This window comes from Hyperolius riggenbachi, chromosome 5, assembly GCF_040937935.1.
Source record: "Hyperolius riggenbachi isolate aHypRig1 chromosome 5, aHypRig1.pri, whole genome shotgun sequence".
NCBI lineage: Eukaryota > Metazoa > Chordata > Amphibia > Anura > Hyperoliidae > Hyperolius > Hyperolius riggenbachi.
This window is the reverse complement of record NC_090650.1, coordinates 296,727,508-296,755,188: the sequence shown is the minus strand read 5'-3', so window position 1 is coordinate 296,755,188 and position 27,681 is coordinate 296,727,508. Positions and strand designations below refer to the sequence as shown.

The 27,681-nt window shown below is 43.0% G+C and overlaps 1 protein-coding gene across 1 annotated transcript in view; it reads right to left on the bottom strand.

The window, feature by feature from the left end:
* Positions 1-27,681, bottom strand: part of RTTN (rotatin) — an 89,057-nt gene that overhangs the window by 37,545 nt on the left and 23,831 nt on the right. Inside the window, exons 3-6 of the mRNA XM_068238351.1 lie at positions 23,729-23,916; positions 20,396-20,591; positions 11,476-11,568; positions 3,368-3,461 (exon numbers count right to left, since the gene is read on the bottom strand). Coding sequence (XP_068094452.1) covers positions 3,368-3,461; positions 11,476-11,568; positions 20,396-20,591; positions 23,729-23,916 — 571 coding nt within the window. The remainder of the gene's footprint in view (positions 1-3,367; positions 3,462-11,475; positions 11,569-20,395; positions 20,592-23,728; positions 23,917-27,681) is intronic.

The window sequence follows — 27,681 nt, the reverse complement described above, 5'->3', positions numbered from 1 at the left end:
TGCCTGATAACAACATATCTTTTGGCCATTTGCGATGCCCTGGAGAATTGACAAATATATGTATGTTGTACCGTAGTCATTTGTGAAGTCTCTTAGCTGGCCTCTCATCTGCAGTTTATCTGTGACAGCAATAAATATGCTATAGCACAGCACCTTATCTGAGTCATAATAAACAGAGGTAGTAATGGCAATAGTATAATTTTGTGCTTCTCCTGAAAAGGTCTGTCATATAGTGGAAAAGTAATTTCCGAGTACACAAACGCAAGCAGGTATTGTGATTTAATTACACGTGTCAGCCCAAGAAAAGAGAAATGGCAGAAGTTAATCAACAGTGACTCTACATGCCATTAAATCTGACATCTTACTTAATGTTCCATATTGTGCGATTTATGTTTAATCTCATATATCCTCACTACAGTTTTCAAGTATTATTAATCTTTTAAACACCTCATCTCCATCTGACAAGTTTGCTTTTGTTATACAAGGCAGTGAAATGATCATCACCGCAAATAACCTGCACTACTTGTATCTTCAATTATTTCTTCTACAGGCTCTTGAAAAATTGGCAGATACCCAGAAGTGTGACTACTCAAAGAAAAACCACTGATCATGTCTGCACAATAAAAAACAACAACACATTTAGCTAAATTCAGGCTACCATAACCCATACCATACATTAACCCTCCCCCATAACCCATACCATACATTAACCCTCCCCCATAACCCATACCATACATTAACCCTCCCCCATAACCCATACCATACATTAACCCTTCCCCATAAATTAACCCCCCCCCCCCATAACCCATACTATACATTAACCCTCCCCCATAACCCATACCATACATTAACCCTTCACCATAACCCATACCATACATTAACCCTCCACATAAATTAACCCTCCACCATAACCCATGCAATACATTAACCCTCCCCATAACAAACCTTAACCCTCCACCATAACCCATACCGTATATTAACCCTCCACCATAACCCATACAATACATTAACCCTCCCCATAACAAACCTTAACCCTCCACCATAACCCATACCGTATATTAACCCTCCACCATAACCCATACAATACATTAACCCTTCCCATAACAAACCTTAACCCTCCAACATAACCCATACCGTATATTAACCCTCCACCATAACCCATACTGTACATTAACCCTCCACCATAACCCATACCGTACATTAACCCTCCACCATAACCCATACCGTACATTAACCCTCCACTATAACCCATACCAAACACAGATGGGACAGCGTGGTGAGGAAGAACTGAGTGTGGAGGTAACTACAGATGAGCCATTGATTGCAGTAAAGGGCATAGACTGTTGTAAAGGAACGTATTCCAGCAACATAGAGGCTGATTACACCAGATTCATCAAGGCTGGCACTGCCACATGGCTGCTGCAAGATGGGTATAACAAGTACGGTATAATACAAGTCTGAAAATAGATCTGCATCCCAATCACAGCCTTATGAAGATGCATCAGCCTGTTTGTGGTGGATTGATTAAGTGTTTGGATTCACTGACCTACTGGAACCACCGGTTACGTAGTAAGGCTGTCACCAATAGATTAGGGACTTTAGCTTTTCTGCTGTCACGCACGTGTCGCCACAACACAAAATGATCAGCTGATCTAGGTGTGTATGTGTGTACATAGTGTGAGTGGAGTGGTTTGCTGGTTATATTAGCATTGTTATAACCAGCAAACCACTCCACTCACACTATGTACACACATACACACCTAGATCAGCTGATCATTTTGTGTTGTGGCGGCAAGTGCTTGACAGCAGAGAAGCAGAAGGAGCAAGGGGCTAGTTTCTGTTTTTAAAAAGGTTGGGCATGCTTTCTGGTGAATTATGCAACTGTGAAAAAAAATATTTATACTAAAATAAAGATTTATACTTTTATAATCTGGAAAGTGGCGGTTTGACTACTTTAAAGAGACTCTGTAACAAATTTTTCAGCCTTAGTTCTTCTATCCTATAAGTTCCTATGCCTGTTCTAATCTGCTCTGGCTTACTGCAGTCTTTCCTAACTGCACTGTCTCTGTAATAAATCAATGTATCTTTCCTCTGTCCTGTTTGTCGGGCTAAAGCTTGATTGTGTGGAATGTGCAGGACTGCTTGTGATTGGTAGAAGCGATACACACCCTCTGCAGGCCCCCTGCATACTCTGAATGACTCACACAATATGCTTAGCTGAGCCTATTAGAAGCTGGTTAGTTTGTTTGTAAACACTGCCTAAAACTGTTAATTACAAGCCAGGATTGCAGCAGAGAGTGGCAGAAACAGCACAAAGGGGCACAGGAGAAAATAATGAATAGAATGGTATGCTTTTTATTGTAAGAATATTAGAGTACAGATTCTCTTTAACTGTATTATTGTATTCACAATCCAGCTCTTCTTCTGTAGTACAGGGGATGAATTAAAGTTGATAAAAGGGTCTGTTCACTGAAGGAAAAAAAAAATGTGAGGGCTGGTGCACACCAAGAGCGCTTCTGAGCACTTTTAAAAATGCCAGCACTTGGCTAATGTATTTGAATAGGATGGATCACACCAGAGTGATACGATTTTCTCCCATACACAAACGCAGGTTCTGCAGCATTTCTGCTGATTTCTGAGGCGATTCAGTTCGCTCTGAAAGGCGATAGATCAGAGTGATTTTCCAAGCGTTTTTGTTACAGAAGCTCTTCAGTTACAGCTCTACTGTAAGAAAAAATAAAAAAGCTCAAAAAAAAAAAAAAATCGCTAGGCATGATTAGAAATCGCTAGGCACATGCCTAGAAAAGATACTTCAAAAAGTGCTGATCATTTGCGATAACGCTAGCGCTTTTTGGTGTGCACTGGACCTCATTTGCTGTTCTAATAAAGAGCCTTCTTGCATCAGATAGTCTGGCAAAATCGCAAATACTGGCCCTTTCAACCAGCCATAGTAATATGTCCAAGGGGATTTGTAATCAGTTTGCCTCTTTGCCATTGACTAGTGGAAAGAAAGGAAGACAAGTGAACAATTCTGATGATTTAGTATTTATATAGAGCCAACATTTTCCGCAGCGCTTCAGGGAACATATAGTCTCGTCACTAACTGTCCCTCAGAGGTGCTCACAATCCAATGCCTACCATAGTCATATGTCTATATATGTATCATGTAGTTTATGTATCATAGTCTACGGCCAATTTAGGGGGAAGGCAATTAACTTATCGGTATTTTTTAGGATGTGGGTACAATGGGAAATATCACACTTAAGAACTTCCAAAACATATCAAGCTAGCAGGTGACTTCAATTAATGTTGCAGACCCAAAAGCAAAATGTTTAAAGCTGCAAAGTGCAAATGAATATACACTTACCATTCATTTGAAGAGAGAACATGCTTATCAGTGGTAGTCAGTGTTAGCCATGGAAAAGTAGAAAACTTCAAACATGTGGCTTTGTTGTGATATGCTGTTTTGGAAGGGACATAAAAGACAGAAGCCTATTTTAGTACAGTGCCAGAAATGTATCATTTAGTCAAGTCGATAAAGGGCTGAGGTTACACGTTAAAGCAATCCTGATGTAAATATAAACGAATGAATGATGAATTGTAGGTGTTTTTTTCTAAAAGTGAATAGAACATATAATGGAGTCTTATTTTTATATTCAGTTTAAGGGCAGAACTGATTCTAACAAGCAACCATGACAAATCTGCCTTGCTGCGCTGAAAAACAAATTGAAATAATGACCCTTTGAACTTTCAAGCACTAAAACCTTATCACGGGCATTTTCTCACTCAGATAGCACTCTTTTGCCACCTATTTACTTTTTAGGAAAATAGTGAATTTGACAAGCTGTTCAACAAGTTTATTTGCACACTTGCTGTGCTGGAAAACAGAAAAAGGACGGAGACAATTTTTTACTAGAGCTAATATTCTATTTACCCATGTTAATCTCCTCCCGTCACATGTTACATCAGGTGTGCTTTAAGGTCATAAGGAGTTGGACTTGGTGAGGAGACGGGAGTCTGCAGCCTTACAAGGGTTGATTAGGGCTTGATATGCTCAGCCAACTGATCCAGATATGGTCAATAAATACTCCAGCTCTTTTAGCCCAAGATGTAGATGAAAAAACAAGTGGATGGGGCTTTAACCACAGGCTATTTCGCCCATCCTGGCAAGAGCCATTTTTTCCTATCAGTGCTCCTCCCCTTCATTAGGCCAAAACTTTATCACACCTAAAGGATACTTTTTTGCCACAAATTAGGCTTTTTGTTTTCAGTAATTACAGTACTTTTTATGCATTTAAAAAGGGAAAAACAAGAAAATAGAAGGAATATATACACCATTTTTCCAATTACATCCTCTATAGCAGGCCTGGGCGAAAACTACTGCCTGCGGCCGTTGTACAGCCACCAATTAGGCTTTCTTTGGGAGGTACATTTTGCTAAGAGCCACTTTACCGTAAATGCATTTTAACAGGAAGAAGAAGAAAAAAAACGGAAAAAATCATTATTTCTCAGTTTTCAGCCATTATAGTTTTAAAATAATACATGCCTCCATAATTAAAACTCACGTATTGTATTTGCCCATATGTCCCGGTTATTACACCGTTAAAATTATGTCCCTATCACAATGTATGGCGACAATATTTTATTTGGAAATAAAGGTGCATTTTTTCCGTTTTGCATCTATCACTATTTACAAGTTTAAAATAAAAAAAATATATATATATATAGAAATATATCATCTTTACATTGATATTTAAAAAGTTTAGACCCTTAGGTAAATATTTACATGTTTTTTTTTATTGTAATTTTTTTTTTTACTTTTAGTTGTAGTATTACTTTTTGGCCACAAGATGGCGGCCATGAGTTTGTTTACATGACGTCACTCTAAGCGTAACATACGCTTAGAACGACGCATGGGGGAGGTAACAGCCAGAAAAGGCGCAGCTTCCAAGAGAAGCTGTCGCTTTTTTAGCGGGGGAGAGGAATCAGTGATCGGGCACTGATTGCCTGGCTAACTAACCGCGGGCTGGGAGCGCGCGTGCACGCGCGGGCCGTGGGAGCGTGATGGTTCCTGGACGTAGTTTCTACGTCCAGGAACCAAAATAGGTTAAGGTAACCATTTATATTTTTGAGGGGTGAGGTTGTTTAAATGTCACTTTGTTTTTGTACAAACATTTTATTTTGGTACCTAAGGGGGAGGGAGTGGGTTACAAGGGATTAATAACTATAGGGAACAGTGATTTTTAAACAATTTTATTTTACTTTTTGGCTACAAGATGGCGCTATACACTATCTTGTTTTACCAGGAAGTGTATACTTTTTTACTTTTCACTTACTTTTTTTATGAATGAGCATGGCTCCTGATTGGAGCCATATTTATTCATACACAGGGACTTTGGTTGGGTCAGGGAACCCATATTCCCATTTACCAATCAGGGCTGGTGCACACCAAAGCAGTTCATGAGCATTTTTAAAAACCGCTTGGGCAATGTGTTTCAATGGGTTGGTGCACACCAGAGCGGTTCATTTTTTTCCACAAATGTAAACTTGGGGGCTGCAGCATTTTTTTATATTTCTGAAGGCATTTCTGCCTCAATGTTAAAGTATAGGAAAGTGGAAAACCGCTCTGAAAAAAACCACTAGATCAGAGCGGTTTTCCAAGCGGTGTTACAGAAGCTGTTCAGTAACTGTACTGTAACAATATATGAAATCTGCTACACAATAACACTCCAAAAAACACTAGGCATGTTTAGAAAATCTCTCGAAACATGCCTAGAATCGCTCTGAAAATCTGCTTCAAAAACCCCTAGCGTGTTACAAATATGCTAGTGGTTTTTGTGCACTGGCCCTCACTCACATGTAAACCCAGCTGTGAATGAGCGGCGGGATAGTGTGTATGCACCCACCGATGTTTGACAGGACATAATTGTACGTCTAGATTGTGTTACTGTGGCTCAAACTGGACATTTATATGCGTACAGTTTGAACTAACTAGTTAATAAAGGTCCCCATATACACATCAATTGCCCCCCAGTGCAAGACACTGAGCTGAACGATTTTCAAACTGAAATCGTGATCAGCAGTAAGACGATCTTGGGATCGTCAAGCTGGGCGGTTTTCCAGTGCGGATATCATCTCTGCTCCCTCTCACAGCCCCGTTCGCCAGAAAAATCGGCGGCGCCACGTTGCCGCGCTCAAGCAGATGGGAGAAGAGAGGAGCCAGGCCTGAGAGAGGAAAGCGGCGCACCCGGCCACATGACGTGGCGCCACTGGTCATGTGATGCGCTGATCACGTGATGCCGCCGAGGATCCTCTGCAGCTCTTTCTCCATGCGCACTCAAAGCGCTGGGAGGGGAGAGCGCATTCCGCAAGAAGAAATGTGCAGAGCGCCGTCATCTCCTTCACTCCCGACCGAGCTGCTAATCACCCTGGGGGCCAAAGGAGTCACACGCTCGTCCAGGGTAGCAGAGTCTGCCAATCACGCACCACCTGCTGGGGGTCCTGTGCTGAAGTAGGAGGTCAGTGCTAGGGGACAGGTGTGTCATAAGCTGGGGGGGGGGAGGAATCATGCTGGGGGACAGGTGTGTCACATGGTGGGGGGTAGAGTCGTGTATGGGGACAGGTGTCATGTTTTGGGGGGGGGTTGTGCTGTGGACAAGTGTGTCATGGGCTGGGGGAAAGTGTGTTGTCCTGTGGAACAGGTGTGCCATATGGTGGGGGGGAGAAGAGTAGTGTTTGGGGACAGGTGTCTTTTTTTTGGGGGGGGGAGTTGTGCTGAGGGACAGGTGTGTCATGTGCTGGGGGAAGGGGGGGGTAAGTGTGATGTCCTGTGGAACAGGTGTGCCATATGGTGTGGGGGGGAAGTAGTGTATGGGGACATGTGCCATGTTTTTTTTTTTTTTTTTTGGGGGGGGGGGGTCGTGCTGGGGGACAGGTGTGTCATGTGCCGGGGGAAGGGGGGGTGTCGTGGTGGGGGAAAGTGTGTTGTCCTGTGGAACAGGTGTGCCATATGGTGAGGGGGGGGGGGGAACGAGTAGTGTATGGGAACAGGTGTGTCTTGTGTTGGGGGGGGGTGTTCGTGCTGGGGGGAGGGACTTGTGCTGGGAGACAGGTGTGTCATGTGCTGGGGGCACATGACACACCTGTCACCTGCTGGGAGACAGGTGTGTCATATACGGGGTGGTTGTGCTGGAGGAAAAGTGTGTTGTGCTGGGGGACAGCATGGCAATGCGGCGAGGCGGATCGGGTCTTTCTTGAGAGGGCGGGGAGCCAGAGAAGGTACCAGCAGCAGTGAGGAGACTAACTCTGCAGCACCTATACTGACTAACGTGGTGCACTTATAGCTGGCCTACCATTACTGGGGCACCTAAAGCTGGCTAAACTATACTGAGGGCATCGATACTGGGGCTACTCATACTCGCCATCAACGTGCTTATCCATTGTGTATAAAAAAATCGTGAATCAAATCGAAATCGCAATTTCTAACAGAAATCGTGCAATTCAATCTTTACCTAAAATCGTTCAGGCCTACAAGACACTAATAGCTCCATTTGCTGGGTATCGAATATGCTGGGAATTCAAAGGTAAAATCGATGAGTGTATAACTCTTAAAGAGTAACTGTCAGGCTGCAGAAGCTAATTTAAACCTCTATTCTCCTGTGTTAAACAGTTTAGAAGGAAGCCCAAAAGCCATTAGTGAAGATAAAAATCTCAGTTACCTTTGATGTGTGCTTATCAGTAAGGCTGTTAAAACCCAAGAGGACGCAAGCCGCATACTATACTGCAAAGCATTCTGGGGCCCTCCCCTCGGCTGCTAATGAGACGTTACAGCAGCTTGTAATCAGTCCAGCGCGTAGCACTGATAAATCTCCGGGCAGAGTACACTGCAGGAGTCAGCTATTGTTCCTAGCCACATGGCTCATTAATATTCACTGCACACTGTGTTGTTCAAGTACGAGCTTATCTGTGATCAGGAAGCAGGCAGGACATGACGACACATTTGACAGAAAAACATGGAGCCTGCCATGAGCTGTCAGGAGCATCTATCTCTGCATATACTATATACAAATTCTGTGAAATCCAAACGTCGACAGTGAAATGCATATGTAATGTAAGTACAGCCAATCTTTAGCTACTGATATATGTGTTTATTTTCTCTGAGACCCTATACCTAACAGCTCCTCTTTAACAGCAAAAAGTTGCCTTTCTTTTAAATTGGTTCCATTGCAGATCCATCTAGCAATAGTCTATTTTTAAGGTCTTCTTTTAAGGTCTACATATCATAGTTAGACCCAGTGAACAATATAAGCAAATGGCTACATAGTCTGAATTACTTGGCTCGGATATGTAATAAGAAACCTGATATTCTGCATTTGAAATTCTTTCCTTATTAGTTGCTGTGTTCTCCCCAGGCTCTTTTAGCTGGGTGCACCACCCGGCTAATTTTGGTGACCACCCGGCTGTCATCTGCTCACCTCCTCATCCTCCTCCTATGCTATAGGCAGAGTTGTGCCGGACCTGTATTACCCCGTCGCGCCCCACCCGGCTATTTTTTCATGCCACCCGGCTAGACATTTTTTGGGGGGAGAACACTGCGTTGGATTATCACAAAAGAAGGGAGGGCAGAATAACGTCCTGTGGACTGTGGGACTCGGAGAAGACCTTAGACATACAGGGTGCAATTTTAGGACTTGATCTGGGAAGAAAGATTTAAACAAAAAAAAAATCCTTAACTGAAAAACCTGAGAATCCCTTCCATCTGCAGGGCTCTGTTATTTCTCTTCCCTAATAGATTCACAGTCTTGCAATCTAAAACATCTGTTTGGTAACTACCTATGCCGTTCCTCACGAGTCCAAAGCCCACCTTCTGAGTTTCATCTTTTCCTGTGTCTATCACAGACCTTAAATGATTTTGGCGTACTGGTTGATCTAAATGTGTGGGTATAAAACCGAAAGGCTAGGTTTACAGTGGGCATTGCATCCCCTGTAACAGGAACGCAACAGAACGGGAACGTTATGCATTGTGTCACATACAGTGAATAAAAAATATGCTTTACTGTTACTGTAAACAAGTGTGTGTTGCAGTAAAGTACTAGTGTGTCGGGATGCCACGCACCATTAAATCGCACCAGCCGCACTGTGAACATCACATTTACCTTCCATTCTGAACTTTATTTGTAACAGAGTTAAACAACTTAATGAAGAATCATTTAAAATTCCCTCACCAAATAAAATAATAATGAACTTTGTATTTTCTCTTTTTCGTTAAGTGTACAATTACAGGATTCTGTAATCATCTCTAGATAATTAAAAACCATTTCAGCTGCCCAGACGTGAAGCTCACGTCCGGGCAGCTGCTCTGCTGCGCTCTCCCGCTCCTGCGCGCGATCGCGGGCGTGCCCCCGTGTCCCTGTGGTGTCCCCCGGTAGCCGTGGGATCAGTGAAAGGGAACATGGTTCCCAATCACCGATCCCTGTCCCCCGCAGAAAAACCGAAGCGCTCACCCGTGAAGCTTCAGCTCTTCTGCCCGGAAAAATTTCCACATCCCCCTTGTACTTTCTCTTAGCGAGAAGTACATGGAGGGAAAACAAAAATGAAGGTGGCCATCTTGTGGCCAAATAGTAAAACTACATCTACACCTTTTTTACATTACAATTTACACACATAACAACATTAAAAATGTACTGTTTATGTCCCACACCAAAATATTCCCCAAATAAAATTTTTAATAGAAAAAAGAAAATTCAATTAAAAAATAAAAAAATAAAAAACAAATAGTTACCTAAGGGTCTGGACTTTTTAAATATGCATTTGAAGGGGGTATACTACAAACATTTTTTAAATTATAAGCCTGTAAATAGTGATGGGCGCAAAACGGAAACAATGCACCTTTATTTCTAAATAAAATATTGGCGCCATACATTGTGATAGGGACAAAATTTAAATGGTAGAATAATCGAGACCTACAGGCAAATAAAATGCATAGGTTTTAATTATGGTAGCATGGATTAATTTAAAGCAATAATGGCCGAAAACTGAGAAATAATTAATTTTTTTCATTTTTTTCTTATTAATCCTGTTAAAATGCATTTACAGTAAAGTGGCTCTTAGCAAAATGTACCACCCACAGAAAGCCTAATTAGTGGCGGGAAAAACAAGATATAGATCAATAAATTGTGATAAGTAGTGATAAAGTTATTAGCAAATGAATGGGAGGTGAAAATTGCTCCGATGCATAAGGTGAAAAATCCCCGCAGGCTGAAATGGTTAATATAAATACACACACACACACACACACACACACACACACACACACACACACTATTTAAATGATACAGATCTAAAAATGGATTTATAGTCTTCCACCATGAAAGTCCCACACCGTAAGCTAAAGTGGATGTTTTCTCTGGAATGCCATTCTGCTAGGATCAAATCTTCAAGAGACTGAAGAGGCTATCCTATCACTGATAAATGCATGTCTTTTTTCAACCCAACTAAAACTATGTAACTATAATGTATAGGTAAATGTCTCTCTTCCTGTCACTGTAGTCCATAGCAAGTAAAAATGTCACTTTTAAATGAGCAAGAGAACAAGCAGCTCTAGTTTATCATGCAAAACTTTAAAGGGACTGCAAGCACCTCTCATGGGCATGCATTTAAAGGGAACCTAAACCGAGAAGGATATGGATTTTTCCTTTTAAAATAATACCAGCTGCCTGACTCTCCTGCTGATCCTGTGTCTCTAATACTTTTAGCCACAGCCCCTGAACAAGCACGCAGATCAAGTGCTTTGACTGAAGTCAGACTGGATTAGCGGCATGCTTGTTTCAGGTGTGTGATTCAGCCACCACTGCAGCCAAAGACATCATCAGGGATGCCAGGCAACTGGTATTGTTTAAGAGGAAACATCCATATCCCTCTCAGTTAAGGTTCCCTTTAAGCCACACAACTTCCAACAAAGTCGTGCTATGATCCCTCTGGAGGAGCCTCTTGTAATGGCCATGGGTGTCACTTCCTCTTCCTGCTTCATTCAGTGATGCACTTCGCTAACAGAGAAGACAGGAGTGACCTGGAAGTTATAACACGGCGAAGATGGCAGCCACGATCTTTAAATTGAAATCAAATGTAAATCTATTTGGTGTAGAACGGCGATTCAGGGATCCAATGAAAGAGGAAGAGGAGAGCACAAGCTACAGAAAGGTATGCATCTTTAAGTACTTTGCAGTATTGGTCGGAGTCTTAAAGGCACACCCATGAGAGGTGCTCAGAGTCCCTTTAATGTACTGTATTTGTGTTACTTACTAGGTAGTAAAGGAAAAGAAGAGATGTATTATAAATAACTCATTAGAAGAGTTTAGTGCATCAAGACCCACATGTCTCCACTTCCAAAAAGTGACGTTAAAAAGCAACCCGCATTACTAACAGACATGTGGATTTCCTAACAATGACAATTTATTTTAGAATCTTGATCTGTACCTCCAGCTTCTTCTGGCTGCATTTCTGTAGGTGGGAGTCTTGAAGAGTCTTGTTGAAAAAATCCAGCAGATAGATCATTGTGCTGCTGTATGGCTAAAAAGAAAACACAATTGCAGCTCCAAAAGTACATAGTGTCCCTTGGCACAAATATGAAGTCAGACATTGTATTGGCAGTGTATATTTTTAGAAAGACATTTTCACGAAGCAAAATCTCAGTATAACTGCTGAAGAAATCCTTAAAATCACGATTTTTAGAGTCCCTACTGAACATTAAGTCTGGATGTCTTCTTTGTGCTGCTGGAAAACTAAACAAATATGATAATGCTTTAAAGTACTACTCCAGTCCAAAATATTCTGTTTTTTTTTCCTTTAATGACAAAGATAATATGACCTCAAAATATAATTAAAAAAAAAAAAAAAAAAAAAAAAGCTTTTTTATGTTACACTTATTTTACAATAGCTCCCAACTCTCCTGTCCTCCCTTGTTTTTAAATTACAGTCAGTGGGAAAGTGGGAAAGCTCTCTCTTTCCCCACCACTGATTTTTTTCTTTTTGCATGGCACACACAGAGTTGCATTTTTATTGAACATATATAGCCCTACCTTACACTACAAGCAATAAAATATGCTAAACATGGTTCTTATTTTAAAAAAATAATTGTACTTTTAAGGAGGGTTAAAAAAAAGGAGGGAACACTCTCCAGGATATATCGCTACAGAGCAGAGTTTCAGCTTGCTCTGGTGTTCATATTATATACAATAGGTGTAAGAGGCGCCCTGGTAGAGTAAAAGCATCTAAAAACAGCTTAAAATCTAAACAAAACAAGGTGTCTTACCTCAATGACGAAAGACCAAAATTACTTACGGTAATGTCTGACTCCACACATAATGATGCTTCAAAATAAATTTAATAAGAAACAGTGGTGGGTACTAAGGGTGCTGTCCTTCCGACTTCTGTAAAAGACATTACCGTAAGTAATTTTGGTCTTTCCCAGAACGTCTCAGGACAGCAACCCTGAGATGATATACAAGATAAAACTTTAGGGAGGGACTACAGCCTGTAACACTTTTCTGCCGAAACTTAAAATCGGCACTAGACAATACATCAAGCCTATAGTGTCTCACAAATGTATTGTGACTTGACTAGGTGGCTGCCTTGCAGATTTGCTCAACAGATGCTCCTGCCCTCTCTGCCAGGAAGTTGAAACTGCTCTGGTTGAATGAGCTTTCACTTTAGCTGAAAGTTGTTTCCCCTGTTGAGAATAAGCCAAGGAAATAGCCTGTTTTATGCATCTGGCTATAGTCGCTTTAGAAGCCTGTTTACCTCGAAATTTCCCTGCAAACAGCACTAACAAGGCATTTGAATGTTTCCAAGAACTAGTACGCTGCATGTACTCCATAACACATCGTCTGACATCTAGATGATGCAACCTTTCCTCTTTTTGATTTGATGGTCTACTGCAAAAGAAAGGAAGGAATATCTCCTGCGACCTGTGAAACTTTGACACCACCTTGGGTAAAAAAGCTGGATCCAATCTAAGTGTAATTCTGTCATCTGATACAACACAGTACGGCTCTAAGATGGACAATGGCTGTAATTCTCCCACTCTTCTGGCTGGTGTTATAGCTAAGAGAAACGCAGTCTTAAGTGACAAATGTTTATCTGAACTTTCTTCCAGAGGTTCAAAGGGAGGATCACAAACCCTGCAAGACTGTGTTAAGATCCCACGGAGGCACTCTATTTTGAATAGAAGGACGAAGTATTTTCAGTGCTTTAAAAAAATCTTATAACATATTCTTCTTCAGCCAATTTCCTGTCAAGAAAAACACTCAAGGCTGAAACTTGTACTTTTAATGTACTGATGCTTAATCCCTTCTGAAATCCACTTTGAAGAAATTCTAAGACTGAATTAGACTGTGACGTATCTCTGGCGTTGGTATCACACCAACTACTGTAAACGCTCCATGCTTTATAGTAAATCTGACGTGTAACCTTTTTCCTGCTTTGTATGAGTGTCTCCGATAATTTGTTAGAGAAACCTTTACTCTTCAGTAAACGCCATTCAGGCTCCAAGCAGAAAGATGAAGAAGGTTCAGGTTGGGGTGAACTGCTGGTCCCTGAATCAATAAGTCCGACTGGTCCGGGAAAATTAGATGATCTGTAGCTAACCGCTGTAGCAGCTCAAACCACGGTCTCTTGGGCCAATATGGGACAATCAGAATTGCTTGAGCTCTGTCTCGATAAATCTTGTTGACCACCTTCGAAATCAAAATGTAGAGGGGGAAAGATGTAAATCTTTTGATGACTCCAACTGATCGAAAATGCATCCAGAGCCCAAGGCTTGTCTTCGGGACACAGAGAGCAGAACAGACGGCACTTCGCATTGTTTCTTCTGGCAAACAAATCTACCAGAGGTACCATCCATTGATCTATCAGCTGTTGAAATACTCCGTCGTTGAGACTCCACTCGTCCTGTGAGAGACTCCGTCTGCTCAGATAATCAGCTAGGCAATTCAGGGTCCCCTTCAGGTGAACCGCTTTTAATGACTGCACATTCCTTTCTGCCCAGTGAAGCATCCTTGAAGATTGAAGTTGTAGCGATCTGCTCCTTGTACCCCCTTGATGATTTATGTACGCCACCACCGTACTGTTGTCTGTGCGGATCGTCACGTTTGTAGAATCCGAACACTGAAAGCTTGTAGAGCCTCCCAGACTGCCTGCAACTCTCTGCTGTTTGAAGACCGCAGACGAGATCTGTCCGACCATTGTCCCTGGGCTGTATGAGAGTCCAGATGAGCTCCCCATCCCCAAGAGCTCGCATCTGTTGTGATGATACATTGCGTTGGAAACTCCCACAGATTTCCCGCTAGGCGATTGTGAGGCTCGATCCACCAGAGTAAAGATTGTTTGACGCTCCATGGAACTAAGAATCGCTTGTCCCACTTGGACAGAATCCAAGTCTGTAGAACTCTGGAGTGAAGTTGACCCCACTGTACTGCTGGGAATGAAGACGTCATTGTCCCCAATACAGCCATAGCCTTCCTCAGAGATTTTGACTTCAGGTTCTGAAAAGAGAGAACAGACTTTAGCAATAATGTCGATTTTCTATTAGGTAGGAAAAGTCTTTTACTGGCCGTACAAATCTCAAGCCCCAAAAATTCAATTTTTTGGAGGGGAATCAAGGATGATTTTTCCCAGTTAATTAACCACCCAAGGGTCTGAAGGAAGTCTATAGTGATATTCATCTGGGAATTCACAATATTCAGTGAAGGGCCCCAAATAAGCAAGTCATCCAAATATGACATAACTTGGATGGATTGAAGCCTAAGGTCTGCTAAGACTTCTGCCATAACCTTTGTAAAAAGCCATGGAGCAGATGATAAACCAAAGGGACGAGCAACAAACTGAAAGTGCCTTACCTCTCCTTGTAACACCACTGCGAACCTCAAGAACTGTTGTGATTCTAGATGAATAGGCAAGTGAAGATACGCATCTTTGAGATCCAACGATGTCAAGTAAAATCCTTCTTGCAGGAGGTTCACTACTGAACGGATATGGTCCATCCGAAACTTCCTGTATCTGACTACCTTGTTTAGCCTTTTTAGGTTTAAGATGAACCTGTAGTTTCCCTGGGGTTTCTTTATGAGGAATACAGGAGAGTAGAATCCCAGTCTTTCCTGACATCTTGGCACTCTTCGTATGACCCTTTTTTCTAACAAGGAGGTCACTTCGTCTTGGAGAGCCTAGGCCTGAGCCGGCAGTGTTAGGGAGGGAGTTATAAAGAATTGGGAGGGTGTCGGGGCTACAAATTCTATCTTGTATCCCTGTGGAACAATGTCCAATAGCCTCCTGTTTCTGAAACTTGTCTGCCACTGTTCGTAGTAGTGAGCTAGCCTGCCCCCCACTGGAATCCTGGCGTCATTGCTTTGGCTGCTGTCCGGAGGAGGTGTAAGGAGGGTTATTTCTTGATCGCTGATTCTTGTTAGGGATCCACTTTCTTCGTTGGGATCCTTTATTCCCCTGTTCTGTTTTTCCTGAAGCACGAAAGGAACGATTAGGGCGGAAAGTTTTTCTCTTATAAGGAAAATTCTTCTTCCTATCAGCTGATCTTTCCAGTGTCTCCTCCAATTTAGAGCCGAACAGCAAGCCCCCTTCACAAGGAATACTACATAATTTATATGACGTATCTCCTTGCCAGGTCTTCACCCAGATTCCTCTTCTGGCCGAGTTAACTAGGGCGGTGGTCCTTGCTGTCAGTCTCACCGAATCATCTGCTGCATCAGACAAATAATTAGTTGCATGCAAAATCTTGGGAAAAAAAAAAAAAATCTCTTCTCTAGAAATTCCCGAAGCAATCTGCGATTGTACTTCTATTAACCATAGTTTTAACGATCTTGCTACTGCTGTAGAAGCAATAGAAGGCTTGAAGTTCAAGGATGCTGCTTCCCAAGCCCTTCTCAAGATATTATCCATTTTTTTAATCAATCGGGTCCTTAAGACTTCCAAAATCTTCAAATTGAAGATCTGATCTTCTGGATACCTTGAATAGGGATGGATCTAGTTTAGGTGAAGCACCCCAAAATTTCTGGTCTTCTGGGCTATAAGGATACCTCTTATTTAAGGATTTTGGCCAAAATGCTCTTCTGTCAAGGATTATCCCATTCTTTCTTGATAATCCCTTTCAGACTACTATGCACTGGTATAAAAGCAATCTGAGGGTCAGAAAGAGTCTCATACATTTGATCAAGGGGAGACAAAGTTTTTTGCTCTGTGGTTCTGGGTGTCCCCATAGCCTGGTGCATAGCTTCTAACAGCTCCTTCATAAAATCAGTGGAAAAAGCAAACTTTTTTTATTTTTAACAGACTTATCAGTAGATCTTTCAGTCTCTGAGGGACTTTCTTCCAGAGAGGAAATTTCCAAATCCCCTTCTGACATGTCTGACTCTTCTGAATCATTATACCTTCTTTTCCTTTTTAAATTAAGAAGTTTTAAATCAGGATGATACCATTTATTGGCTAACTACAAATGAATAAGAATAAACAAGCTTGTTTATTCTTATTCATTTGTAGTTAGCCAATAAATGGTATCATCCTGATTTAAAACTTCTTGCTTTTACTGATGGCTAACACGGTACAATACCCTACTGCTTTTTAAATTAGGGTCCTCTACTGGGGCTGAACCTGATGGACCTGGTATATCTGAACCTAAGTTATCGCAGGAGAAGGGATAGGATCCACATTAGCTGTAGTCTCAGGGGCTTTAATTGTTTGCACCGCAGAGGTAATTTCAGATCTAATCCAACCCTTTAACTCCATCATAGTAGGCGTTTCCTCTCTGACCACCTTTTTTGTACAGTCATGACACAGTATCTTAGATGAGGAAGACATATTATTCCCACATACAGCACATCTCTTAGGTGTTTTATGCATAGATTTTGACCCTGAATGATGAGGTACAGATTTGTCAGGCTTATCAGGCTTGTCAGGTTTATCAGCTCTTTCCTGTCTTGATCCAGATCTGGATTCTGATTTAGAATCTGATTTATCCATTTTAGGCTGAAAAAAAAACAAAATACCAGCCATTAGCCCAAGCAAGCCTAACAAACCTCTCAAAAGATATGTAGCAAATAACACAGTGCACATACCAGAGAGGGAACGGAGCTTGACTCCCCAGAGCCCTGGGAGGAAGTTCCAGCGGCAGCCTCCATAGTCACCAACAGCCAAATGGTGACTACAGCCAAGCTTAAATAGCATACAGGAAATGGCTCCATACCTTGAGCGTACCACTGCTCCCAGAAGCGCTTCCTCCATCGCTTCTGCCATCCGCCTAGTCAGCAGCCTGCTGACTCCATGCAGCCTTGTTCGCCGTGGAGCGCAAGCCGGGCCAGGAACTTCCTGCTTCCGGCGTCGGGTCACGTGCGGCGCTGGTCACGTGACTATTGGGGGGGACTTCCTGAGCGCCCGATCTCCTTCCACATTACGCCGCTCAGTCAATTCAGGGGAGGCAGAGCGTGCTGCATGATCCCGCACAACTAGCCTGCGCAGACCCAGGGGATAGTCCAAGCCGTGGCTCCTGCAAACTAGCATGGGTTGCAAGCCATACCCCTCACATCTAGCATCCTGCTGGACAGGAAGACAACTGAGGGGGTAAGAACATGAGGCTGTATATATGTGTTCTCCTACCTAACCAATTATGCAAATCTTTTTTATCTAGTTCCTGTCCAGTGTAGTTTGGATGGAGACAAGTCTCAGGATTGCTGTCCTGAGACGTTCTGGGAAATCTTTGTAATTTTACAAAAGATTTTTTATTTAGCACAGGCAACGCGTTTCGCGGGTCTACGCCCGCTTCCTAAGGCCAATAAAAGTGCCAAATAGAAGAATCTAATCAGCATAGGGCCTAACGCGTTGCCTGTGCTAAACAAATATCTTTTGTAAAATTACAAAAATGTTGTCATTGAGGTAAGACACCTCGTTTTGTTTAGATTTTAAGCTGTTTTTAGATGCTTTTACTCTACCAGGGTGCCTCTTACACCTATTGTGCTTAGTATACCCCCACACACACACACTTTGTCTGAGGGGTGGCGACAGACCATCCGTGGTCTCACCACTGTGACCATCTTTTGCCCTTTTCTTCAAGAGACAGCGACCACATCCGGGTCCTGGCTAGGACCACCCCGAGTGGAGTCGGGTTAGTTGTCTCCACCTGCTTCCTGTGGTCGGTTGCCTCTTGCAACACTCCTTTGTGAGTAGTATTTTTTCTTATGCACCCATTTCACCTACGTTTGACGTATTACACTATTAGGCTCCCGTTTTTGTCTCCTGTGCCTTTTTCCTACAGGGTGCCAAGACACCCCTGCCACACTTCATTCATATTATATAGGCTGACCTATGTAAAAATGTATACCCAGCAAAAGCTAAGTATAAGTGTCAATCATTTAATCAATAAAGTGTGCAAAAAGAAAAATAAAAATAAATGAAAATCTTTTGTGACCCATGCAACTAATTTTTTATGTACAAACAATGAATGCAGGTTGAGCTTACTTCACTAAAAAGTCTGACAAACACACAACACGGTGATACTTGAAGGTCTAGGAGATTTTAGAAAACACAGCTGACTGCACTAAAATGAAATATTTTACACCAATTTCAACTAAAGTAGAGTGACGCTTTAAGCATGGTATACAGTTCACATGTTCTGCTATTTTTTTTGTATTATTTACACCATAGGGCACTTGTGATTTTAGGAAAGTTTTTAACCAAAAAAATGCATTTATTTTGTACCAAAAATAAAATAATAAACTGTGAGCTCTAAAAATATTGCTCTGTCTAATACAATACAAAAATCCTAGAGCACACATTAGAAAAGCATGAACTAACAAACATCTCCATACACAAGCATGCCATGCTTGGCTGGTCAACATATTCCTTTTATATAGAAAAAGAAGAGCCAAGAGGACCTCCAGCAGCAGAGTATTTGATTCATTTTTATAGTCCTGAGAGGATAAAATTAATTGGGCGGACACACAGGCCAGAGGTGTGTGGATTACGAGCTCATTTCATTTTAAACTATTGTGAGTGCACTACTCATATTTTAATATTTAATGGGAATACACCATCAGAGGCCTAGACATACAGTACTGTGTAGAAATGGAGACCAACGGTGGCCAACTGATTAAGAGGAGGAGAGTGGGGAATTAGACTATGAAGGTCATGCGGCTGTGGAAGGCAGGAGTGTTGGGCACTGTTTAATCTTGGGTTAAGTGATTGTTGCTGTCTAACATTGGCAGTCCAACCCATGAGATGGACTAGTCCAAAATCAGACTTTTACTGTCTAGTGTAAGTGACAGCATCATCAAGGAAACGTAATTTATAGTGCATTTTAATTTGTTTAATCTGCATTTCTTATATGGGTTCACATGTATTTAACATTTTTGCAAACGTGGTCCTTTAAAGCATAGTTCCCCAACCCTGTCCTCGAGGCCCACCAACAGTTCATGTTTTGCAGGAAACCGCACACAATCAAAGGTGAGGTCATTAGTGTCTCAGCAGAGCTGATTAACTACTCTCTGTGGATTTCCACAAAACATGCACTGTTGGTGGGCCTTGAGGACAGGGTTGGGGAATTCTGCTTTAAAGAGTACATAAGGAAAAAAAAATGCTGATCTACTTACCTGGCTTGCTCCAGCCCCTTGAAGATTGTGGCCCTCGTCGCAGCTCTGCTGGCAACCACCCTTCTGTAGTCCCCTCCGTAGCGGCCGCAGACCTGGCTAGGTCAACAACGTGAACATGGCCCACATAGTAGCCGCCGACCTATCTAGGCTGGCGGCCCACACCGTGTACACAAAAGCCGTCGACCTATCTGGGCTGGTGGCCACTATGGAGGGGACCACAGAAGAGTGGCTGCCAGCGGAGCTGCAAAGAGGGGTGCAGAGACTTCAAGGTGCTGGAGGAAGCCCCAGGTAAGTCGATCAGCTGGAGGAATGTTACCTAAATAAATAAAAAAGCAGCAGTTAATATCAAACCATCTACAGCAAAGGCATATACTACCAGAGTTAATTTCTGATACAAAAAAAAAATTAAAAAAAATGAATATTTAAATTGTTCCAGAGATGGGATGATTAAAAGATTTGATACTTACCTGGGGCTTCCTCAAGCCCCATAAGCATGTCTGAGTCCCTCACCGTCCTCCCGCGGCCTGCTATTAAGCCGCAATTAACCCCAGTAACGGGCACTGGGCATGCGCAGAAAACCCCCACTGGCGCGACGGAGCTGATTGCGGCTGAACGGCAGACCGCAGGAGGACGGGCAAGGGACTCAGGCATACTCATGGGGCTGGAGGAAGCCCCGGGTAAGGATCAAACCTTGATTATCCTGTTTGTTTACTTTAACTAAATTACTAATTAACAATGTTATTCTTTACCTGTAAAGTCCTGTGTTTGCCAAGATAATTTTTCAGGCAAAGGCAAGGAATCAAAAGGCATTTCTGTTGGAAGAATGAAGAGTCCATCTAAAATGCCATCCACTAGAACTTGATAATTTGGCTCAATGTTTTGCCGAAGCTGAGAGAAGAAATCCACAGCACCCATGTCATGCAACCACTGTGCTGCTAGAGCATGCTAGAAAAAAATGTTAGGAATAAAACAAATTATACTATTGTTAAACTGTATTATATGTACTAAATCTTAGTGTTCACTTAGAGAATGAGGCGCCAATTTTTGTATACAATTAAGAACAACTTCAGGATGAGAGAAATTTTCACATATCAGTGCTGCTCCCATTCATTTGCCAATAACTTTATTACTACTTACCAGACAAATGATTTATCAAATTAGGCTTTTAGTGTGTGATAATTTTGTTTAGTAATTACCTTATTTTTTTGCATTATAAAAAGGGGAAATAAGGGGGGGGGGGGGAATAGAAAAAAAACCCCGCTATTTCTCCATTTCCATCCATTATAGCTTTGCAATAAACAGTGCTAACTATAAGTTAAACTCACAAATATTATTTGCTTATCCATCCTGGTTATTACTATATTTAGATTATGTTCCTAGTACAATGTATGGTGACAATATTGTACTTGGAAATAAACGAGTCTTTTCTGTTTTTTGATTTCTCAATGTACACCATCAATGATAAGACCTTATTTCCAAAAATAATAGTAATATACTCTCATGGCATACAAGCCAGGTTGCTAAGGTAACAATATGTCATCTTTTATATTCAGTCACTTTGTTTTCATTTTAAAAGTCTTTTATTTTGGTACACAATACGTGAAAATGTAATTGCTTTTGATTCAGTTTGTGACTAAAAAGAAAACACAAGACATGGGCCATTAACCCTTAAACTCTCTAAACTCTATTTTACTACTTATCATGGTTAAAATGTTACCACAGATGTCTTGTAGTTTTGCTAAAACTTTCCCAAATTTGATCATCAATTTTGACAATGACTGTTTATGTTGGAATGAATTTGGCACTACCTATGATTTTTGTGGTGTGGGTTCAAGCTTTTAAACACAAAAATATATTCTACAACTCGTCACTGTTACTAAATGAGGCACAAGTGGTATCATTTTAACCAACTGGTGCACCCTCCACAACTATACTAGATGTATATACAAGTCCAGTTTGCATTAAGTGATTAAGTCTTTTAAAGCGGACCTTTATCTGAACTGCTTATGACCCACATTTAGGTCTGCAACATGGTTAGCGACATAAGGGCAGCCCATAGGCATTAGTTAAAATATACCTGAGACGACTAAAACTAGAAGAATTTATATTTACCTGGGGCTTCCTCCAGCCCCAAGTACTTGGTGGGCTCACTTGCCGACCTCCAGGACATCTCCGTTCGTCTTCGATCTTTTCCATTAGGCTTCAGTCGTGAAAGTCGGGCCACACTGCGTAAGTGCAGCCCGGCTGTTGCGATTGAAGCTTTTTTGCCCCGCTAGTTTTACTGGCCAAAACTTCCATTTTCTGTAGTATAGGGCATCTGTATCCTTTTCGCTCTTATTTACCCAAGCCTATGTCTCATATTAGAGTTTTGGCAGCAGTTCTTCAGCTGTTTCCTGCTAATCATAGCTCCTTACAGATAAGCTGGCAAGTGCATGCACTGCCTACCTCCAGTGCATTGGAGCTGTGACATGCTGTAAGAGAGAAGACAAACAGGCAAAGTTCCAACATAAAGGACCTGAAAAGGGTGGGGTTGCATATTCCTGCGTTGAAGAAAATAGAGGCTTTGGCTGGTAAGACAAATATGGTAGTGCTCAACAAGGCTGCACTAACCTGTTGTCCATGTTCTTTTCTTTTAGCCTTTAGTTAGGATTTAGAGCATCTTTATAGCACAAGTCTAAATATACCTTACGACAGCATCTCTATAGCAAAGATCTTAATATACCTTCTGACTGCTTAGTTTGCAGTGGTGCCCTTTTCGTGCAAAAGGTTACTACTACAGGTGAGAATCCTAGTTTAAAAGCAAACCTAGACCGAGGCAAAGTTACAAATGAAAAGTATAGAGGTGCTCATGCTGGATCCACATACCCATGTGCATTTCCATTCCTCTCTTTATTCCTCCTGCTCCCCTGTGTCACGCCCTAACCACTTCCCTACCCTGGTCATTTCCACAGTTCAGCTCTGATTATTTTGTCAATAACTTTATAAATAATTATCACAACTAAATCATCTATATATTGTTTTATTCAGGACAAATTAGGCTTTTTGTGGCTGATATTTGTTTTTATAAATGACCTTATTTTCTATGTATTTTAAAGGGAAAATAAGGAAAAAAGTGCAAGAATACACAATTTATCCACTTTCATACATTATAGCTTTAATGTAAATAGCTTCTATTGTACATTAAACCTACACGTTTCATGCTTATTGCTTCTGGAATGGTTTGTTTTACACTTGTTTACAGATTAATCCTGCAATTGAATTCCCTGGGAGGAAGGAGAGGGGTTTGCGGTCATTCCTTTACAACTGTGTAGCATTGTTATCAGCTCAGAGAGAAATAAACCGTGTTATCTAGGATTTTGTAGGGAGAGAAGTGCAGATACTTATTTTCATGTCATGGGGGAGGAAGTGGTTTCAAAATCAAGTCAAAATTTCAGGCAGGAAGAAGCAGACTTGCTGAAATGTAAACGCTTATCCCCTTCTCATTCCCACCTCTTCTCCGTTCCATTCACTCTCCTTAAGAGGATAGGTGATAGGAGGGAACAGCATAGAAATCCTGCCTTTTCCTGTCTAAAAAATAAGTGATTACAAGTAGTGTGTGTGTGTGTGTGGGGGGGGGGGGGGGGGGGGGCAAGGAGAGAAATATGCAATGCATAGAGTCTCAGTCCAGCATGAAATTCCCTCTGTACTTACCTGCGGTAGCTTTGCCTGTGGTCAGATGTCCTTTAAATATATGGTCATGTGAAAAAAGGGTGTTGAGAGAAGCCTGTGTGGCCAGGGCTGCCACAGCATTTCTAAGTATCATTCTGCTGTGTAGACAGTATGGGGATGGTCCACTGGCTAAATTCTCTAGAAAGATTTCAGTCTATACTTCTACAAGTTAGAGTTGCTGCAAGTGGGTGATGAAGAGGTTCCTAACCAGGTACGTTAAAATGGATGTCTTACATCAACTTACAAACACAAAAGATCCCTGATCCAGACAGAACATACAGAATGAAGGGGAAAAAATGCACACAGCTGAAAATAGAAAATATTTGTTTTTGTGTAGTTGGCTTTAATAGGAATGACAGTATGAGACAACACACCTTAACTAACTTCTGTATGAGAAGCAGAACTTCTTCCTTCATGGTGACTGCAGGGAAATTAAACCATTCCAGAAGATGTACAAACAGTGACTTCTCTTGGATGAGATCCACAACAGAAATAAGATTATGTTCCAGTTTACAGAGTATATTCTTAAGAGCTCTTTCTCGGATTTCAACAAGCTGGTGACCTGAGAGATAAACACAGTTTAAACGTCAGCTAATTAAAAATACTATTTAACAATGTTTAACCATTTCAGCCCTCAGTCGTTTTTCACCTTATGCATCCGAGCAATTTTCACCTCATTCATTCGCCAATAACTTTGTTACTAATTATCAGGGCTGTGGAGTCGGAGTCGTTGATTTCATAAACTGAGGAGTTGGAGTCAGGAGTCGGAGTATTTTTGTACAAAATCCGCAGCCCTGTTAAGTATTAGACCAAGGAGTCGGAGTAATTTTGGGTACCCGGAGTTAGTGATAGGCGAACACCTGGATGTTCGGGTTCGGGCCTAACAGGCCGAACATGGGCCAGATGTTCGGCCCGAACCCCGGACTCAAAGCAAGTCAATGGGGACCCGAACATGCCGCAATACGGCCCCCCTATGGGGTCGCAGGCATAAGGGGGGAGCATGCCCCGATCGCGGGGGGTGGGGGGGGTCGGAAATTCCCCCCACCCCCTCCGCTAGCGCTCCCCCCTCTGCCCGCTTCCCCATAAAAAAGTTGGCGTAAAGTTAAATATTATCGGTGGTGGCTGCTGCAGTGGCTGGCTGGCAGTGGTGTGAGTGAGGACTAGGAGGAGGAGTCCGAGTATGACACGTTGAGGCCAGGCAGCGGGCGGTTCAGCGGTAGTACCCTTGTGGTACTTCCGCCCTTTCTCTGACCTCACGTCCTCTACGTGATGACGCATACGATGGTACGCGTGACGCGTACCCTCGTATGCGTCATCACGTAGAGGACGTGAGGTCAGAGAAAGGGCGGAAGTACCACAAGGGTACTACCGCTGAACCGCCCGCTGCCTGGCCTCAACGCGTCATACTCGGACTCCTCCTCCTCATTCACACCACTGCCAGCCAGCCACTGCAGCAGCCACCACCGATAATATTTAACTTTACGCCAACTTTTTTATGGGGAAGCGGGCAGAGGGGGGAGCGCTAGCGGAGGGGGTGGGGGGAATTTCCGACCCCCCCCCCCCCCCCGCGATCGGGGCATGCTCCCCCCTTATGCCTGCGACCGCATGGGGGGGCGGTATTCGGCCGAACAGCGCCCTGTTCGGCCGAACAGGGGCCCTGTTCGGCCGGGCATTTAGTAGTTCGGGCGAACCCGAACGGTTTGGCCGAACACCATCAGGTGTTCGGCCGAACTCGAACATCACCCGAACAGGGTGATGTTCTGCAGAACCCGAACAGTGGCGAACACTGTTCGCCCAACACTACCCGGAGTCAGAGTTGGAAGATTTTTGTACCGACTCCACAGCCCTGCTAATTATCACAATGAATTGCTCTATATCTTGTTTTTTCCACCACTAATTAGGCTTTCTTTGGGTGGTACATTTTGCTAAGAATTATTTTTTTCTAAATGCATTTTAACAGAAATATTAAGAAAAAATAATGGAAACAATTTATTATTTCTCAGCTTTCAGCCATTATAGCCTTAAAATAATACATGCTACCATAATTAAAACCTATGTATTTTATTTGCCCATTTGCCCCAGTTATTACATAATTCAAGTTATGTCCCTATCACAATGTATGGCGCCAATATTTTATTTGGAGATAAAGGTGCATTTTTTTATGTTTTTTTTTTTTTTTTTTTTTTTTTTTTTTTACTTAACCACTTGCCGACCAGGGGCAATTTGCCTGATCTGTGCTGCGTGGGCTCTCCAGCCCGCAGCACAGATCAGTATTATGCCAGGGCGATCAGACTTCCCCCCTTTTTTCCCCACTAGGGGGATGTCCTGCCGGGGGGGGGGGGGGGGGGGTCTGATCGCCGCCGGCCATCTGCGTTTTGCGGTGGGGGGGGCTCCTCAAAGCCCCCCTCCACAGCCATTTCCGCCCTCTGCCTCCTTACCTCCCTCCCTCTCTCCGTAATGCGCAGGACGGAGTTCCGTCCTGCGCATTGAAGGATAGGCTTCCGCCTATCAGATGCCGGCGATCCCCGGCCAATCAGAGGCCGGGGATCGCCGATCTGCCCTACGGCGCTACTGCGCCGTATGATGTAAACAGCGGGGATTTCTTCCCCGCGTGTTTACATTTTGCCGGCGAGCGAGACACCCTCCGTGAACTGACATGGAAAGGCCGCTCGATCGACCGGCCGTTTCCATGGTAACCTGCAGACGACCAGTTTACGCCGATCGGCGTTAGCTGGTCGTCAAGAGGTTAATTGTAATTTTTTTTCTTCTTCATTCAAAATTTTATTTGGGTAATTTTTGGTGTGAGAAGTAAACAGTTACCGTATATACTCGCAAGCCAACCGAATTTTTCACCCCCCAAAAGTAGCCCAAAAGTTGGGGGGGGGGGTCGGCTTGCTTGCGAGTCATGTGGTAGTATGGGTAGGTGGGTGGGTAGGTGGTGCCCCTCCCCGCTCCCCCCCGCTGCTATTACCTTAGGCGGCGCCGCTTCCTCTATCCCCATCCTGCTCCGGTAACTAATTCACAGCAGCGCGCCCCTCTGCTGTGTGATGACGGAGGAAACCATAGAGAGCGGTTCCCATAGTAACGGCGATACATATTGCCGCTACAGGAAGCCGCTCTCTATGGTTTCCTCCGTCATCACAGCAGCAGCCACCGAGGGGCGCGCTGCTGAGAATTAGTTACTGGAGCAGGACGGGGATAGAGGTAATAGGTAATAGCAGCGGCAACCGCGGGGGGAAGCGGGGAGGGGCACTAACTACCTACCCACCCACCTACCCATACTGGCACTATACTAGCCATGCTGGTCACTATGCTAGCTATACTGGGATATTTATTATCCAATAGTAGGTGATTGGACTTGACTCTGGAAGCTCAATCCCAGCAGGAGAGTCAGTGCCGGTGCAACTCCTCCAAGCAGGCACACCACCCCTGCTCCACACCGTGATGCAAGATATAGTAGAAGGAGGCACTGGGGTTCAGGTCAGGAGAGTTGGCAGGCCAATTGAGCACAGTAATACCATGGTCAGTAAACCATTTACCAGTGGTTTTGGCACTGTGAGCAGCTGCCAGGTCGTGCTGAAAAACGAAATCTTCATCTCCATTAAGCTTTTCAGCAGATGGAAGCATGAACCCATTTTTGAACCAGAAACAGAGGCAGAAGCGCCTGACCTGGGCTACAGAGAAGCAGCACTGGACTGTTGCTCAGTGGTCCAAAGTACTTTATTCGGATGAAAGCAACTTTTACATGTCATTCGGAAATCAAGGTGCCAGAGTCTGGAGGAAGACTGGGGAGAGGGAAATGCCAAAATGCCTGAAGTCCAGTGTCAAGTACCCACAGTCAGTGATGGTCTGGGGTGCCATGTCAGCTGCTGGTGTTGGTCCACTGTGTTTTATCAAGGGCAGGGTCAATGCAGCTAGCTATCAGGAGATTTTGGAGCACTTCATGCTTCCATCTGCTGAAAAGCTTTATGGAGATGAAGATTTAATTTTTCAGCATGACCTGGCACCTGCTCACAGTGCCAGAACCACTGGTAAATGGTTTACTGACCATGGTATTACTGTGCTCAATTTGCTTGCCAACTCTCCTGACTGAACCCCATAGAGAATTTGTGGGATATTGTGAAGAGAAAGTTGAGAGACGCAAGACCCAACACTCTGGATGAGCTTAAGGCCACTATCGAAGCATCCTGGGCCTCCATAACACCTGAGCAGTGCCACAGGCTAATTGCCTCCATGCCACGCCGAATTGAAGCAGTAATTTCTGCAAAAGGATTCCCGACCAAGTATTGAGTGCAGAACTGAACATAATTATTTGAAGGTTGACTTT